Source organism: Atheta coriaria, unplaced genomic scaffold (genome assembly GCF_025399875.1).
Source record: "Atheta coriaria isolate IRGN ID8LTWV9N9 unplaced genomic scaffold, Caltech_Dcor_3.1 hic_scaffold_3_pilon, whole genome shotgun sequence".
NCBI lineage: Eukaryota > Metazoa > Arthropoda > Insecta > Coleoptera > Staphylinidae > Dalotia > Dalotia coriaria.
Genome location: NW_027045445.1, coordinates 8,503,085 through 8,520,055, shown reverse-complemented (window position 1 = coordinate 8,520,055; position 16,971 = coordinate 8,503,085). Strand labels below are relative to the sequence as shown.

The 16,971-nt window shown below is 41.4% G+C and overlaps 5 protein-coding genes across 6 annotated transcripts; 4 read left to right on the top strand and 1 right to left on the bottom strand.

Annotated features, from left to right (window-relative positions):
• Window positions 1–228: 228 nt before the first annotated feature.
• Window positions 229–4,105, top strand: LOC135789784 (attractin-like). The gene is made up of 4 exons (XM_065299796.1): window positions 229–602; window positions 661–1,670; window positions 1,731–2,510; window positions 2,568–4,105. The coding sequence occupies exons 1-4, from the start codon at window positions 238–240 to the stop codon at window positions 3,830–3,832; spliced, it is 3,420 nt and encodes a 1,139-aa protein (XP_065155868.1). The 5' UTR covers window positions 229–237; the 3' UTR covers window positions 3,833–4,105.
• Window positions 4,106–4,458: 353 nt separating this feature from the next.
• On the top strand, window positions 4,459–10,097 carry dsd (attractin-like protein dsd). The gene is made up of 6 exons (XM_065299795.1): window positions 4,459–4,936; window positions 5,005–6,017; window positions 6,078–6,875; window positions 6,932–8,219; window positions 8,275–8,567; window positions 8,764–10,097. The coding sequence occupies exons 1-6, from the start codon at window positions 4,707–4,709 to the stop codon at window positions 8,934–8,936; spliced, it is 3,795 nt and encodes a 1,264-aa protein (XP_065155867.1). The 5' UTR covers window positions 4,459–4,706; the 3' UTR covers window positions 8,937–10,097.
• An 88-nt stretch (window positions 10,098–10,185) lies between these two features.
• cdm (importin-13-like protein cdm) lies at window positions 10,186–14,680 on the top strand. 2 transcript variants are annotated; one of them, XM_065299798.1, is made up of 6 exons: window positions 10,186–10,642; window positions 10,700–10,867; window positions 11,122–11,393; window positions 11,452–13,520; window positions 13,576–13,841; window positions 14,257–14,680. In XM_065299798.1, the coding sequence occupies exons 1-5, from the start codon at window positions 10,490–10,492 to the stop codon at window positions 13,827–13,829; spliced, it is 2,916 nt and encodes a 971-aa protein (XP_065155870.1). In that variant the 5' UTR covers window positions 10,186–10,489; the 3' UTR covers window positions 13,830–13,841; window positions 14,257–14,680. The 2 variants fall into 2 exon arrangements, with proteins under 2 accessions (XP_065155870.1, XP_065155869.1); XM_065299797.1 differs by having other exon boundaries at window positions 14,254–14,680.
• LOC135789790 (pre-mRNA-splicing factor ISY1 homolog) lies at window positions 13,830–15,417 on the bottom strand. Its single transcript, XM_065299807.1, has 5 exons — window positions 15,306–15,417; window positions 15,225–15,247; window positions 14,688–15,055; window positions 14,242–14,391; window positions 13,830–14,183 (listed from the first exon to the last, which is right to left on the bottom strand). The coding sequence occupies exons 1-5, from the start codon at window positions 15,306–15,308 to the stop codon at window positions 13,915–13,917; spliced, it is 813 nt and encodes a 270-aa protein (XP_065155879.1). The 5' UTR covers window positions 15,309–15,417; the 3' UTR covers window positions 13,830–13,914.
• Window positions 15,418–15,704: 287 nt separating this feature from the next.
• LOC135789789 (uncharacterized) lies at window positions 15,705–16,954 on the top strand. Its single transcript, XM_065299806.1, has 2 exons — window positions 15,705–15,906; window positions 15,967–16,954. The coding sequence occupies exons 1-2, from the start codon at window positions 15,861–15,863 to the stop codon at window positions 16,860–16,862; spliced, it is 942 nt and encodes a 313-aa protein (XP_065155878.1). The 5' UTR covers window positions 15,705–15,860; the 3' UTR covers window positions 16,863–16,954.
• The last annotated feature ends 17 nt before the right edge of the window (window positions 16,955–16,971 follow it).

Below are 16,971 nucleotides of genomic sequence, written 5' to 3'. Positions count from 1 at the left end.
AATCTCTGATTTAAGTGTTTATTTGTATATAAATAAATGATGATGGGCAATATTTGAGATTGGATTGACCAATTTAGCTCATTATGTTTTTCTTTTCAGTTAAATAAACTTATTTTGTAAACGGTGAATTTAGTTAGCATTTATCTTATCAACTATTCACAACAGGTCACTTCGTCACTACTGAATGTTGCGTTCCATTGCGCAAATAACCTTTGATCGAGATGCTTCAAATTAGTTATGAACACGATTCTCTATTATAAATTAATCATACGAATTGCCAAGCATCAACCAAAAGTATATAACATTTCCTGTTGTATCTCTTACTGCAGTTTTTCAATTGAATTAGCGATTGGCCAAATGTTCGATTCTATTGGGTCTAAATATGACCAAATGTGTCTGATCCCCTTCAAATCTAAGTATAGGAGAAAATGGCTTCTGCTACTGCTTGGGGCGGTTGTCTTCGTTGGCTGTTTTGCGGTCGCAGACAGCAAATGTAGCAGTGAAGAGGATTGCAGCGGGCACGGCATCTGTCTTAACGACACTTGCGTCTGTAACGATGGCTGGCAGGGGGTCCAGTGCCAATACTGCGGAGGAAAAGTCAGGTAAAAATCATATTTATAAATGTTTATGATTTTATTTGCAAATTAATTCTTCTTAAAGGCTTGGGACATCGAATGGAACAATCTATGACGGTTTTGGTAATTACTCACTTGGTACAAAATGCAGTTGGTTGATTGATGCGCCTAACTCAACTATAACCATTCATCTTCAAGAATTTGCCACTGAATGTGGATGGGATCATTTATACATCTTTGATGGGGACAGTGTCAACTCACCACTGCTAGCAGTATTCAGTGGTTTGATGTACAAAGACTCCTACAAGATTCGCCAAGTGCCTGAGGTTGTCGCGCAAAGTGGCGCAGCGTTAGTGCACTTCTTCTCCGATGACGCATTTAATATGTCTGGGTTCAACATTACCTATAGAATCAATGCATGTCCATCAAATGTGTCAGGAGTTGATTGTTCAGGTAATGGAGTCTGCATTGATGGAGTATGCACATGTGATGGTCATTGGACGGGCACCGCCTGTCATTTGGAGAAATGTCCAGGAAATTGTGGAAGATCTGAAGGTCGAGGCACCTGCACGGAACATGGTTGTAAGTGCAAAGGTGGGTTCAAGGGAAAGGACTGCTCACAGGTGACCGTCAATGGGTACTGGGAGAGTGTGCAACCGAATGGTTTTATTCCTCCTGGTTCTGCTTCACATGGGGCAGTTGTGTGGAAGGATAGTTTGTATGTGATATCCGGCGAGAGTTATAACAAGGGCAGTATGCTCTATACTTATGATTTTAATGGACATGTTTGGGAAACTGCGCATTTAACCCACGGTCCGCAAATGCGGTATGCGCACTCCACAGTTCTCTACGGCGATAAATTGTTTATCTACGGTGGAATTGTTGGTAACCGTGGTCCGACTTCTGAGTTATGGGCGTTTGATATCAACGCCAAGTCTTGGGAGAATATCACCGTGCGGCCTGTGTCGTGTAACGGGAGTTATCTTCTCTGTGGACCTCTCCGCGTTGCTGGACACACTGCTACACTTGTTACTAATGTTAAAAACAGTATGGCGGACAGAATGATTGTTATTTTTGGTCATTCGCCTCTTCTAGGTAGGTCAAACTCTTAAGATTTAGGCAGAATATATGAATAACCTGTGTGATTCCACTTAGGGTATCTGAATATAGTGCAAGAATATTATTTTCGCACTGGCGAATGGCACATAGTGAAGCCAAGCGGGTTCCCAGTGAAAGGCGGTTATGGTCATACAGCCGCATGGGATAAATATACTGGTAAAATTTACGTTTATGGTGGTTCCACAAGTAAACAAACACTCAGCACGAATCTTTACTCGTATGACCCGCATTCGCAGATATGGACGCTTTTGGCCGATGCGCCCAGCGCTCGTTTTTTACATTCAGCAACATTTGTTAACCCTGCGTTGATGCTTGTCTTCGGCGGCAATATGCACAATGGTACGTCCAATAACGGCGGCACCAAGTGCTATAGTTCGGAGATGATGGCCTATGACGCTATATGCGACACGTGGCACTCAATTGCGGCTCCAGATCAAATTCAAAGTGATCTTGCACGCTATGGCCATTCAGCGTCTGTATTTAAAGGATCGTTGTATATCTATGGTGGATTCGATGGACAAATGCTATCGGACATCATCAGATATCGATCGGGAGGATGTGAACATCTAGTCAACCAGCAGGCGTGCCTCGGCACCCGGCCCGGGGTAAAATGTGTTTGGGATCAGAAGAATGCCAAGTGCATCAATGTAAAAACAATACGCAGGCAGTTATTAAACAAAAATTCAGATGTGTCTAAATGCCCCGATACAAGATTAAGGATGGACACACTCTTTAAATCCTTGGAGGACTGTGGTTTGTTTGAAGATTGCACCAGTTGCGTGCAGAATACAAGAGATTGCGTGTGGTGCCCATCAGGTTAGTTGTAAAGTCGTAAACATACACAATTTAATTATTTCCATTTCAATGTTTAAGGATGTTCTTATAAATACTGTAATGATGGAAATTCCAGTGCAGTCTTGTCATTGGATAAGTGTCCCGCAGACCCTCGAATTTACTGCAAAGAATTAAACACTTGCAATGCATGCCATTCACATGGTATACCTAACTACACTTGCAATTGGAGCCGGTATCTTCTCCAATGCAAGCCGTCCATCGCCCACAACCCCAACAAGTTAATACTGAACCAAGTTCATACATCTACGTATTGCCCACGAGTGTGCGCCGAGTTTACTTCATGCCAAAGCTGCACTGAAGACGAGTGCATTTGGTGTCAGAACGAAGGCAGATGCGTTGATAAAAACGCTTACACATCTAGCTTCCCTTATGGCCAATGCCGCGACTGGACAACTGAGAGTAGCAAGTGTCGCAGCCGAGGAAGTGAAGAGGAATCCCAATGCAGCTTTTATTCAACGTGTGCGCAATGTAGAGATGATCCCGCATGCGGCTGGTGCGATGATGGTAGTCGCACTGGTTTAGGCAAATGTATGCCAGGCGGATATGCGGGACCCACTCTACACACTCAGTCACTACCATCCAGCACATGTCCATCGGAGCGTTGGCATTTTACAACTTGCCCAGTGTGTCAATGCAATGGACATGCGTCTTGTAAAGGTAATTCAAGCATGTGTCTACCGTGCAAGGATTTGACAGATGGGGCACATTGCGATCGTTGTATGCCTGGGTATTGGGGTTCACCCGTGAATGGCGGAAAGTGTCAACCGTGTGAGTGCAATGGTCAGGCGACGCAGTGTCATCCAGAAACTGGCAAGTGTTATTGCACCACTAAAGGTGTAGTGGGTGATCATTGCCAAAACTGCGACAAGTATAATCACTACTTTGGCGATCCGATAAACAATGGATTATGTTACTACGAAGTTACTATGAACTATCAATTCACATTTAATCTGTCGAAGAAGGCGGACCTGCAGTATAAACAGATTAATTTCCGGGTTTCGCCAGACCAACCTAATTTGGATACTGATTTTTACATCAAGTGCTCGGTACCGGCACTGATGAACCTGACTATGAAGACAGCAAACACCAAAGAAGAAAGTTCAATCTTTACCGGGCAGAGTTGCTCGAATGAACCATTCCGCGCCAAATTTGCAAAATCTCAGTATAAATTTGGATATCTGAATGTGGTCCCGTTTACCACATTCCAAGTATATCTCTATGACATTCAACCACCTTTGTTGATACAGGTAGCGTTTATTCAGAATCCCCAGAAATTGAGGTGACTAGACATCCCTTTTTGGACCTTGTCCTCTCCAATCCGCGTTCTTTATTGGACTTTGTCCTGAACAATTATTTATATTGGAGTTTTTGTGTAAATTGATTTTGTTCTATTTTTAATACTTTTTATGTTTATTATGATTATTTTTAGGTACGTTTAGCACAAATTTAGGTTTTATTTGGCAGAATTAGCGTTGTTAATAGTCTTTTCACTTTTAGGAAGTGCATATATCGTGAGGGGGTTTAAAACAAATTTAAATAAATTTAAATTAATTTGAGAGACTCTACACATCCATTTTGACTTTTACAGAAGTAAGGGTATTTTCTACGTTATATTCAACGACAGGGTTAGATAAAAAGAGGACTTTAGATCCTTTATCTTTGTGTGTGTACCTAGAAATTTCTTTTATTTTTCTGGTCTAACTACTGCCGTTAGTAAAATTGTAAACAATAAATTGAAGATGGCGCTGTCCACTACTTTTGACATTGAAACGCTGATATACAGTGTGCTAAAGAAGCGCACTTGGAATTGTCGCTACCTTTTTCTTTTTATGCCACAACAAGCGTCAATTTATTTCCAATGCGTGGTATGTAAACATATTTGTGGGCTGTCAATTTCGTGAAAACAGAACACAGTCGAAGTCGACAGGCGAGAAAGTAGCGAAGTTTGTCGCGGATGCGAAGCTTGTGAAGTGAAAATTCCCGATCGCGGGCGTGAAAAATGTGCGCGACGCAGCGCTAAATCAGCGTCTCGAATGCGTGCTTCAATAGACCGAATGTGAATAGCGCTGCTGGCCGATTGTTCGCGTTCCGCCGAATGCGCGACTAAATATGGCCCGATTAACAGTTATGTTCGTGCAAGAGCTCGCGTGAGCGACAATGCTCGAGATATTGCAAATGTTTCTCTTCCTCTTCAAATCCAAGTATCGCAGAAAATGCCTCTTGCTGTTGCTGGGGGCGGTCGTCTTCGTCGGCTGCTTTGCGCTCGCGGACAGCAAGTGCAGCAGCGCAGAGGACTGCGGCGGGCACGGCATCTGCCTCAACGAGACCTGCGTCTGCTACGACGGCTGGCAGGGTTTCCAGTGCCAATACTGCGGAGGAAAAGTCAGGTAAAATATATATTCAATAACATTTATAAATACTTAGAATTTTATTTGCCAATAAATTCTTCTTAAAGGCTTGGGACATCCAATGGAACAATCCATGATGGTTTTGGCAATTACTCAATTGGAGTAAAATGCAGCTGGTTGATTGATGCGCCTAACTCAACTATAACCATTCATCTTCAAGAATTTGCCACTGAATGTGGATGGGATCATTTATACATCTTTGATGGGGACAGTGTCAACTCACCACTGCTAGCAGTATTCAGTGGTTTGATGTACAAAGACTCCTACAAGATCCGCCGAGTGCCTGAGGTTGTCGCGCAAAGTGGCGCAGCGTTAGTGCACTTCTTCTCCGATGACGCATTTAATATGTCTGGGTTCAACATTACCTATAGAATCAATGCATGTCCATCAAATGTGTCAGGAGTTGATTGTTCAGGTAATGGAGTCTGCATTGATGGAGTATGCACATGTGATGGTCATTGGACGGGCACCGCCTGTCATTTGGAGAAATGTCCGGCTAATTGTGGCAGATCTGAGGGTCGAGGCACCTGCGAACCGGAAGATGGTTGCAGGTGTACCGCAGGCTTCGAGGGAGAAGACTGCTCACAGTTGACCGTCAATGGGTACTGGGAGAGTGTGCAACCGAATGGTTTTATTCCTCCTGGTTCTGCTTCACATGGGGCTGCTGTGTGGAAGGATAGTTTGTATGTGATATCCGGCGAGAGTTATAACAAGGGCAGTATGCTCTATACTTATGATTTTAATGGACATGTTTGGGAAACTGCGCATTTAACCCACGGTCCGCAGATGCGATATGCGCACTCCACAGTTCTCTACGGCGATAAATTGTTCCTCTACGGTGGAATTGTTGGTAACCGCGGTCCGACTTCAGAGTTATGGGCGTTTGATATCAACGCCAAGTCTTGGGAGAATATCACCGTGCGGCCTGTGTCGTGTAACGGGAGTTATCTGCTCTGTGGACCTCTCCGCGTTGCTGGACACACTGCTACACTTGTTACTAATGTTAAAAACAGTATGGCGGACAGAATGATTGTGATTTTTGGCCATTCGCCTCTTCTAGGTAAGTCAAACTCTTAAAATTTAGGCAGAATGTAGGAATAACTTGTGTTATTCTATTTAGGTTATCTAAATACAGTGCAAGAATATTATTTTGGTACCCGCGAATGGCACATAGTGAAGCCAAGCGGGTTCCCAGTGAAAGGCGGTTATGGCCACACAGCGGCATGGGATTACTACACCGCTAAAATTTACGTGTATGGCGGTGTCATCTCAGAAGGTCAATCCTCACAAATACTCAGCAAGAATCTCTATTCGTATGACCCGCATTCGCGAGTATGGACGCTTTTGGCCGACGCGCCCAGCGCTCGTTTTTTACATTCAGCCACGTTTGTTAGCCCCACGCTGATGCTTGTCTTCGGCGGCAACACGCACAATGATACGTCCTATAACGGCGGCGCTAAGTGCTACAGTTCGGAGATGATGGCCTATGACGCTATATGCGACACGTGGCAGTCAATTGCGGCTCCGGATCAAATTCAAAGCGATCTTGCACGCTTTGGCCATTCAGCGTCCGTATTTGAAGGATCGTTGTATATCTATGGTGGATTCGATGGACAAATGCTATCGGACATTATCAGATATCGACCGGGAGGATGTGAACATCTAGTCAACCAGCAGGCGTGCCTCGGCACCCGGCCCGGGGTAAAATGTGTTTGGGATCAGAAGAACGCCAAATGCGTTAATGTCAAGGAGATACCCAAGAACTTACTAAACAACGACGGTGTTGTGTTTAAATGTCCCGAGATGAGTCGCAATTTTAACGCGCACAGAATCTATCAGTATCAGGACGAGTGCAAGTCCATGGAGGACTGCAGCAGCTGCGTGCAGAATACGAGGAATTGCGTTTGGTGTGCTTCAGGTATGTTATTAAACTAATATAATACACGATTTAATTTTTACCATTGATTTCTTAAGGATGTACTTACAAAAGCTGCAAAGAGATGGACTCGAAAGGAATCTCAACATTGGATCAGTGCCCAATCGATCCCGGAATTTATTGCAAAGAGTTGCACACTTGCAAAGCATGCCAGTCCCAAGACGAAACCAACTACACTTGCAGATGGAAGTACGAACCCGCCAAATGCACGGCGTTTATCGTCCACAACTCGAGCGGAGTAATGCCCAACGAAGTGGAAGTCGATGTTGGCACTCATTGTCCGCGAGTGTGCGCCGAGTACACTTCATGCCAAAACTGCACTCAGGAAGAGTGCATTTGGTGTCAGAACGAAGGCAGATGCGTTGATAAAAACGCTTACACATCTAGCTTCCCCTATGGCCAATGCCGCGAGTGGACAACTGTGAGTAGCAAGTGCCGCAGCCGTGGAAGTGAAGAGAAGTCCCAATGCAGCTTTTATTCAACGTGTGCGCAATGTAGAGATGATCCCGCATGCGGCTGGTGCGATGATGGTAGTCGCACTGGTTTAGGCAAATGTATGCCAGGCGGATATGCGGGACCCACTCTACACACTCAGTCACTACCATCCAGCACATGTCCATCGGAGCGTTGGCATTTTACAACTTGCCCAGTATGTCAATGCAATGGACATGCGTCTTGTAAAGGTAATTCAAGCACGTGTCTACCGTGCAAGGATTTGACAGTTGGAGCACATTGCGATCGTTGCATGCCTGGGTATTGGGGCTCACCCGTGAATGGCGGAAAATGCCAACCGTGTGAGTGCAATGGCCAGGCGACGCAGTGTCATCCCGAAACTGGCAAATGTTATTGCACCACTAAAGGTTTAGGTGGTGATCATTGCGAAAAGTGCGACGCGGCGAATCACTACTTTGGCGACCCGACAAACAAAGGATTCTGTTACTACGACCTGACCATCGATTATCAATTCACATTTAATCTGTCCAAGAAGGAGGACAGGCACTATACGCAGATTAACTTCCGAAATTCGCCAAACAAACCCGACGTGGATGCTGATTTCACCATCACTTGCTCGGTGCTGGCGAAGATGAACATCACTGTGAAGATACCAAACTCGAAAGAGGAAAAGGCGATATTTACAGCGCAGAATTGCACGACATTCCGGTCGCGATTCGCCAAATCAGAGTATAACTTTGGAATGGTGAATAATGTAACGCTGACCACCTTCCATGTCTACGTGTATGATTTTCAACCGCCGCTGTGGATACAGATTTCGTTCTCGCAGTATCCCAAGTTGAATTTGCAACAGTTTTTTATTACATTTTCAACGTAAGCAAGAAACAAATTTTAAAATTCATGAATTGAAATTTATATTGTTTTGTAGGTGTTTCTTGTTTCTGCTGCTGATTGCGGCGTTCCTGTGGAAGGTGAAACAGAAATATGATATGTATCGACGGCGGCAGCGTCTGTTTGTGGAGATGGAGCAGATGGCGTCGCGGCCTTTCTCGCAGGTGCTGGTCGAGTTGGAAGTGAAAGACAAGATGGACACGGATACGGCGGTGATTGCAGCACTCGACCGCCTCAAGAGCAAGAAAGATGCACCTAGTCCCATAGCTTTAGAACCGTGCAATGGCAATCGCGCCGCTGTTTTAAGTCTTCTCGTTCGATTACCCACAGGTAAATAGAATTTTACTTCATATTCATGTTCATATTTCATAGATCTATATTACTGCGCATGCGCGAGTGTAAAATTTTGACATTATTGTCAAATCCCGTTAACTAACAGTTATTTTATGTGGAAGAATGCTCGTAGTGATACATTTAAAACAAATGAATATTTCATCAATTAATATTTTATTCTGTTTTTTGTCAGGTGGTGAACCATATACAGTAGTGGGCCAGTCAGCAGGTTTGGCAATAGCTAGCACGCTGGTCACGCTAGGCAACCCGCGCAAAACAAGCATCGAGCAGGTAAAGGTCGAGTCCTCCAAGGGCGGCAAGTCGCGCAAGTCGCAATCGCAGCACCCCGACGTCGGATGCCTTTAGTACTCACTCACACCCTGCTGTACTACAAGTACACACTAGTTTTATTTGTGTCTCCGAAAAATTGAATTCTCGAATTCGAATCTCAGTTCTAGTAATTTATTGCGTAGACTTTTCGTTTTATTATTTTTTTTTAAATGCGATGCCAACAACGATGCCAGTTTTATTATTCACAAACGATCGAACAAAGGACGCGCCGGACACAAAGCAAAAGTAGATGAGATCCAGGAGTGATAACGATATTTTGTAAGCATGGTAGGCCTAAAATTAGAACACAAACCGAACAAAGTCACACACTGATCAAAACATATTTACAAAACAAAAAGCAATATACTTAGAGGTTAATAGTGGTAACATGGAGTTGAAATGCTCAATACTGACATGAAATACTCAGCAAACACATCACAATCTCAACTGACTTCAATGATCAACCTTTCACACTTTGCCAGCGTGCAAACTCTGTGCTGCGCTTTGAATTATTTTTAGTTTGTCGTTGCGTGAAATTTGCATTTTTTTTCGATGGCGATAAGGGGTTAGACACATGTTTTTAGAAAGAAAGTGATTTTTATTCAAAATGGCGGATAGTTTAACCTTAACTTAAATGAATTAACCTTAAAATTGAATTAACCCCTTTTGGAATTGTGAATATTCGAATATGTGTTAGCGAAATTTAGCGAAAAAGTGTGTGGAACCAAGTGCGAGACTGATTGGCTACGAAACAAAAACTAACAAACGCGATCACGGATATGTACGAAATAATCTAAAGAGGATAAATAACTAAAAGTATTTTTCAAAACAAGACTATAATTTTACCGGAGACGTATTCTCCTCGTCTTGTTCCGTAGCGTTTTTTTTTTCTCTCATTGATTTCTCGAATTCTGTGGTTCTCTTTATATATTATTATATTATTATTATTACTGCCATTATCGCACCGATGATAATACTTGTTTCGTGTTTATTTTATTACATATTTAATGTTTTTTTTTTATATATTAATCGAAGGCAGATGAGAAGAGAGGAATTCCATGTATATGTAAATATGATGTTTTTCTTTTTTATTTAGTTATATATTTTGGTGGCGCCCTCCTAAGTGCCGCGCATTTTATATAGTGATGAACAAATGTTTAATCTTTTTAGAAATGAAAAATTGCTAAAATTGTACAACTCATGTTTTATATTGCTAACCTTTAGAATGTCATCATAATTGCGCTTGCGCAAGTTTAAAATTTGTTTGACATTCTTGTCGAAGATGAACGGTGATACCCGATGCAGCAAGCTGATCCCGTTCAGCTGTTCCGGGTTCCGGCTGTCAGGTTGGGTCTCCTAGACGAAACTTGACCAACTGGAAAACAAACAATTTTCTCCGGTTACTTTATGCTTGCGTTTGCCTGGAGGTCGTGGGAAAAGCAATATGAAACCGACGCAGTGCTATCGCGAAACATCAGGTTTTCATAATTAATCAACGCTGCATTATACCCGAGGCGGTTTTTAGGTTATTTGTGAAAAAATAATTTGCAAAATAAGCTGATATCAGGTGCAAAAAGAACTGCACTGCGATGGAATTTACAGCGGAGAATCTAGAGAAGGCAGTGTGTCTATTCTACAGATCGGAAGCGGCACAGCAGGCAGAAGCGCATCAGTGGCTCACAGAAGCACAGAATTCCCCTCAAGCTTGGAGTTTTGTGTGGGAATTATTGCATCCCCAAAGGGTATACATTTTTATTTAGTTTATCAGATAAGTTTTGTTTATATTTTTCATGTTTTAGACATCTGAAGTACAATTTTTTGCTGCTACAACTTTACACAATAAGATTTTGAAGGCCTGGGATGAAGTGCCACAGGAACATTATGAGAATCTTAAGAAAAGAATATTGGATGCCATTGTTAACTTTGCAATGGGGCCCAAAATTGTTTTGAATCGTCTCTGCATTACAGTAAGTTGAAATTTGATAAATTTTAGTTTTTAAAGTGTGTTAGTATATAAGTTTTTGTTAAATTTAAGTTAAAAGACTCAATTTGCTTGCTAGGGTTACAAAAATAGCTAAAATGTTGATGATTTTGTGTATAATATTAATTAGTGGAGTAATAATAGTGTAATATAGTAGTTTGGCAAAAAAAATAGAAAGAAATACAATATTTGCCAATTACATGACCAAAAACATTTGTTTAACTAATTTTAACTTTGTAGTTATCTGCGTACATAATCCACACAGTTCCCCACCACTGGCCAAAAGCATTCGAAGAACTAGTAAGCAGTTTTCAACCCCAATATCTCCCGAACGTCGAACCCGAACGAGTTATATGGATATTGCTGGAGATTCTCACCGTTATCCCCGAAGAATTCGAAAGCACAACACTCGCGACGAGCCAAAGACATCGCGTCAAGTCAGTCCTCCAGGAAGTCTCCAAAGATATCCTCAAAGTGGTGGAGATGTGCCTAGTCCCCATACCAAATGCAAAGTAAGCATTAATTCCATAATTTCTACAAAAAAAAAACAATACATTCCTATTATTTTAGTTTTGATATGTCTAACATAACGACCTATCTACATTCATCGCGCTGTGCAGCCGCATGGATCCAACTCGGCGGTGTCACCATCGACGATTGCTCTCGCGTCATGAATCTCCTCGTCGACCTAACATGTTTCGTCTACTGGAATCGCTCCGACCCCGAATGCATGAGCGCCGAAGAAATGGAACTCATCGAAGTGACACTCGAGGCACTCACCGCAGTAGTACAACATCCACACACCACGAAATACCCCGGCTACGTCATGAAGCACACGACGAACATTCTCGACAAATTCAATAAAATCCTAAACAACGAGAAGGCCAGCGCCGAATTGAATAAGGACATCATGACAAGTATTTATTTATTGATAGAAACAATCGGCGATACGCACTGTAAACTATTCGTGAGTAGTTTGAGAAGCAACGAAGAGACTGACAGAAAGATCGCGAATGATTTATTCGGATGCATATTGGGATGCACGGATTTACCAGGAACCTATCCAGTGGATGAAACAAGTAGTACAGTCACGTTTGGTTTCTGGTACACATTACAAGAAGATATCTTATCATTGGATACAGCACAATGCGCAGAGTTATTACTAATCATCAAACCATACTATCGACAGTTGACGTGTGTAATGCTGCGCAAGTCTATGTTTCCATCCAGTGAAGAAGCGTCCAATTGGACACTGGATGACAAAGAGATGTTCCGATGTTACCGGCAGGACATCAGCGATACTTTCATGTACTGCTACAATGTGTTAAACATTGAAATGTTGGACATACTCATCGTGCAACTGCAGGATGCGCTCACAAAATGTGTGATCAATTCAAACAATTGGAATCTTGTCGAAAGTGTCCTGCATGCTTTCTCATCAGTTGCCGAATGCATTGAACTTGAAAATCTTTTCCTTCCCAAGTTGATGCATATTCTCAAAACAATACCGTATGATGATCTACACGTGAAAGTCCTGAGCAGTTGTTTGGAGTGTGTGGGCTCGTATTCGGAATGGTTAGCGGACCATCCGAACATGTTATGTAAAGTTGTCCCGCTGGTTATCACAGGATTGACTAATCCCGAAGTGTCGCCAGCCGCCACGATGGCGCTGAAAGACTTAACGCACAATTGTCAAAAGTTTTTACTTCCATACGCCGAGGAAATACTAATCGCATGCCAAAATGGCCTCCAGGGCGGTAATCTAAAGCTGTCGGAATGTGTGCGTATTATGTACAGTGTTGGTAAAGTATTGAGCATTGTCCCCGTGGCGAATACCATGCAGTATTTGAATGTTATTCTTGCGCCGTCATTCGAAGAGATTCAGAGCTTGTTATCGCAGCCAGAAAGCGATGCGGTTGCTGTGCGCCTAGCGACACGACTCAAAATACTATCAGCGTTGTTTGGTTCGTTGCATGTGGTACCACTGGATGCTGATGAGGAAAATAGCATGCCACCGCAGAATATTGAACAACCTCTATTACTAGTTGTGCAGAATACAATGTCTTTATACACGATAATCGGATCTAAATATCATACAAACACAGAGGTGATTGAAGTACTGGCTTTGCTTCTGAAACAAACTCTGACTACATTGATGGATGATGCCAAGCCATTGGTGAATGATATTTTAACTTTGGTCGTGCGTATTTATCGTGAAACACCTCAGCCGAGTATATTGGTTGTCGCACGCACGGCCATGATTCTTTTTGGTAAAGAGCCTGAATACATTGCTACAATGCAGCACTTGTTAGCGGAGATTATCACAACATCGCTGACGTTAATCGCGCAATTGAACAGTACAAATAACCTCAGCGAGAAGACCGATCTTATAGAAGGGTTCTTCTTGTTACTAGCGCAGATTTTCAAAAAAGTGGCTGTGCTCATTGCAAATGGCGGCGTTGATTGCTCGGCGTTGTTTCAATGCGCGACGGTTTGCCTAGGCATGAATGAATTGGCGGCCATTAAAGCTTGCACATCGTTTTTGGTGAATTTTATTACGCATAGTCGTGAAACTGGACAGGCGGCCGTCGTGCAGAACTACGGGGAGGCACTAGTCATGAGAGTTTTACTCTGTTTAGGTTAGTATTATTAAAATGTGTTTTAAAAAGGCTAAACTTTTTATATTTTTAATAGGATCAGCGCCAAGGGCGTCCGCAGATGTCCTCGCCGATATCCTACTGGCGTTGAATAAGAAATACTGTGATAATTTCGCGCGGTGGCTGCAAGGGCTGCTGCAGCAGGAGGGCTTCCCATCGCCGAGGGTGAACGCACAACAGAAGGAGCACTTTGTCAAGGCGGTGCTTCGAGAAAAGGCCAATAAAAGAAAACTAAGTGAAACTGTCACCGAGTTCACGCTGTTATGCAGAGGGATTTTGACTAGTGCTTAATTTACTCTCAAGGTATTTTATTTTATCGATAAAAAATTAATTTATTTGCGCATGTTGTAATCTTACTAGTTATCTTAGTTTAAGTTTAAGTTTCCATCGGTGTAATACCGTATTTTTCCATGAGTTCTTGTTTTCTACGACGGAGTAACGCAGCTTCGACATCTTGTTGCGATGGAACCGGCACATGCGCAGTGTATCTCTGCGCGCCATCACCGGTATCTTTCTTATTATCATCTTCGTCATCTGATTGTACTGCGTAGATATTTTCTTCTTCATCCTCCGGATCGGATGTTGTTTCTTTACCGAGTTTTTCTTCTTTCTTCGCTTTGTATTCAGCTATACTCCTTTGTATCGCTGTTAAAAACACATGAATTAGTATATTATTTATTATTATTGGTTGTTTAATCTTTACCTTCTTTTTCAGCAGCCATCTCCAGAGGAATAATAATACCGTCATCGTCGTCCATGTAGCCGTAGTAGTCGGCGTCGATGTCCTTCATCATCTCGGCGCGCGTTTTGCGCGGAGGCGGCGGCGGTTCCTGCTCAAACAGCTCGCGCACGCCTGCAACCGTGCACATCAGAAATGAAGCAAAAATATTTTAATTACTACATGTCCCGTGATTACAGATTACCATTAGCTGCTAATTAGTGAATGTTTCAACTCTAGTGTAAACACTAATTCGCTAGGGCGCGCGACGCGCCGACAAGTTAAATAACTCAACTCCCTCCAAGCGATTGATTGATCAATGTCCCTCTTAATATTATGTGAATGATGACGATGCAAATAACGACTGATTGGATGTGATTCGTGATGAAGACTCGGTCAATAAATTAAATTATTTTAACTTAAATCATTACCAGGTAGTTCCTTGGCAGCACCGAAGTATTTGTAGCCCCGGTTGCCTGGAACTTCTTTGCCTTCATGGTCCAACATTCGGGGACCGATTTTGGAGTAATCGGGACCGCCGAGTTCTTTGATTTGGGACTCCCAGTGGCGTTTCTCGCGGAGGAGTTTGTTGATTTCGTCGTTGAGATCGCGGATGCGGAATTCGCCGAGACCGGCGTTTTGGATTTGTGCGACTTTTTTGGCAATCTCGCGGATGATTTGCATGCGCCATTTCTCGCAAGCGTAGAGTGACTTGCATTCGGAAGCGAGGTATGGGCGGCGTTTCTTGTGTTTGTCGATTTCACCGACTTGTGCTGCTCGCCAACGAGCCAACGTTGTCCTATGAGAATATTATATAATGTTTTGTGATTAATTGCAAAAGTACAAGTCATATAATAAGCAAATAGAATTGCATAAAAGTCCTTTTTATGCGCAATTAATATAATATCAAATATTTAACAAAGGGAGTTAAAATGAATTCACTTTCAAAACCATTGGAATGCACTTACATCGCCTTTTCAGCGTTACGAGCCTAAAAAGAAACAAAAATTTAGTTTACTAATAAATTGTAATTTGCAAGTACAACTTACCATGATTATTTGTGATAAAGTTTATAAACGTTGTAAAGCGCGTAAACAAACGTTGTTTTTGTGAGGTTGTGTTGGCCAGATTGTGCTTTGACCTTTATTTTACAACTTTAATAATCCTCACACTAGAGGCGCTGGTGTTGCTTAGATAATACTTAAATATTTTGAACGTTTTTCATTTGTTGCACAAAAAAAGAAATGTTTTTCCCTTTAATGAATCATAAAAATCACGAGCAATGTAAAGAAAAACAAAACTGCATGTAAAATTGCAGTGATAACGATATCAATTACGTCAGAAACATGAAATTGTTAGAAATGACTGGAAATGTGAGCACTGCTCAACTGATAAGCAACATTCTTGAAACAACGAACATAACTCTTTTATTTCGGAATAAATTATTATGAATTAAAACTTAAACTTAAACTACGTGAAGGACATTTGAGTGTAATTTTCACGGCGTTAATCATAGAAAGCATAGATATAGAAGTGCGCAGTTTTTAGTGATTCAGAAACAATCAAACTCTGCTGTAAAATTAAAAAAGAAAGCCAAACTCAGAATGAATAATTTAATATGTATATTTATTATAAGTATAATAATTACTTGTAAGTATTTTTAAATCAAATGTAAATAAATATCGGAATTTATTAATATTTATTTTTTAGGTGCGGAGTGTTGTAACGAAACTAATCATGAAGAAAATTATTTTTGTGTAAATTGTCGTCGCACGTGCCAAACTGATGTGAAACAAGATGATGAGCCACCCATAATGGCATGCGGGTGTAAAGATGGATATATTATGGATGAGAGGATAAATGAATGTCTTGCTTTGAACCTTGCACCTCCGGAATGCAATGTAACAGCAGAGGATTATAATTTTGGGTTTATTTTTAGTGATTCTGAAGAAAATTTGTCTGATTCTACCACTGCTACCCCTGATACTAGTACTACAATTACTAGTACTACTTATATTGATGATGCAACTACAGAAATATCTGAAATTACAGAAGAAACATCAGAAACTACTGAAATTAATAATTCTATAACTACTGATGTAAATGTTGATGATAATACCACAACAACAACAGAAGGTGCAACAGCAACAGTTACATCAACTACTGATAATAATCAAGAACAAGATGGTGATAATGAAACAGAAACTGATGATAAAAGTGATATTGACGCAGAAGATGAAGAAGATGAAGAAGATAAAGATAACGAGGAAGAAAATTATGACGATGAAGACGATTATGATTCTGATGAGTATTATAGTGATGAAGACGATGAAGATGATGAAGAAGAAGCAGGAAGCGAGGAAGATGAAGAAGGTGACGAAGAAGATGAAAATGATACAAATGCCACTGAAACAACTGAATCAGAGGGTGAAATCAACACAACAACTACAAATTCTATTGAAGTAACTAATACAACTATTGAAATAACTACAGAGTATTCAGAAAATACAACTAATTCAGAAATTCAAGATGGCGACGACGAATGTACGACGGAAAACAATACAACTACTTTAAACTCAGAAAATAACGAAATAGAAGATAAATAAGTCAAAAAACACACTTCAACTTTAATATTTCAATTAAAATTAAGTTTGTTATGTAATAATATTCGTAAAAATTGATTTCTGACTGAAAACTATTTGAAATGTCAATTTT

What these genes read in the sequence shown, in the direction of transcription:
- LOC135789790 (XM_065299807.1), bottom strand. An exon ending in CGTAACGCTGAAAAGGCGAT is followed by an intron (nt 15,056 to 15,224) that starts GTAAGTGCATTC and finishes ATATTCTCATAG; the next exon opens with GACAACGTTGGCTCGTTGGC. An exon ending in GATGGCTGCTGAAAAAGAAG is followed by an intron (nt 14,184 to 14,241) that starts GTAAAGATTAAA and finishes TGTTTTTAACAG; the next exon opens with CGATACAAAGGAGTATAGCT.
- dsd (XM_065299795.1), top strand. Translation starts at nt 4,707, where the DNA reads ATGCTCGAGATATTGCAAATGTTTCTCTTCCTCTTCAAATCCAAGTAT. An exon ending in TTGCGTTTGGTGTGCTTCAG is followed by an intron (nt 6,876 to 6,931) that starts GTATGTTATTAA and finishes TGATTTCTTAAG; the next exon opens with GATGTACTTACAAAAGCTGC. An exon ending in TTTTTTATTACATTTTCAAC is followed by an intron (nt 8,220 to 8,274) that starts GTAAGCAAGAAA and finishes ATTGTTTTGTAG; the next exon opens with GTGTTTCTTGTTTCTGCTGC.
- LOC135789789 (XM_065299806.1), top strand. Translation starts at nt 15,861, where the DNA reads ATGAATAATTTAATATGTATATTTATTATAAGTATAATAATTACTT. An exon ending in TATAAGTATAATAATTACTT is followed by an intron (nt 15,907 to 15,966) that starts GTAAGTATTTTT and finishes TTTATTTTTTAG; the next exon opens with GTGCGGAGTGTTGTAACGAA.
- LOC135789784 (XM_065299796.1), top strand. Translation starts at nt 238, where the DNA reads ATGAACACGATTCTCTATTATAAATTAATCATACGAATTGCCAAGCAT. An exon ending in TACTGCGGAGGAAAAGTCAG is followed by an intron (nt 603 to 660) that starts GTAAAAATCATA and finishes TTCTTCTTAAAG; the next exon opens with GCTTGGGACATCGAATGGAA. An exon ending in TTGCGTGTGGTGCCCATCAG is followed by an intron (nt 2,511 to 2,567) that starts GTTAGTTGTAAA and finishes TCAATGTTTAAG; the next exon opens with GATGTTCTTATAAATACTGT.
- cdm (XM_065299798.1), top strand. Translation starts at nt 10,490, where the DNA reads ATGGAATTTACAGCGGAGAATCTAGAGAAGGCAGTGTGTCTATTCTAC. An exon ending in TGAATCGTCTCTGCATTACA is followed by an intron (nt 10,868 to 11,121) that starts GTAAGTTGAAAT and finishes TTAACTTTGTAG; the next exon opens with TTATCTGCGTACATAATCCA. An exon ending in GAGAGTTTTACTCTGTTTAG is followed by an intron (nt 13,521 to 13,575) that starts GTTAGTATTATT and finishes TATTTTTAATAG; the next exon opens with GATCAGCGCCAAGGGCGTCC.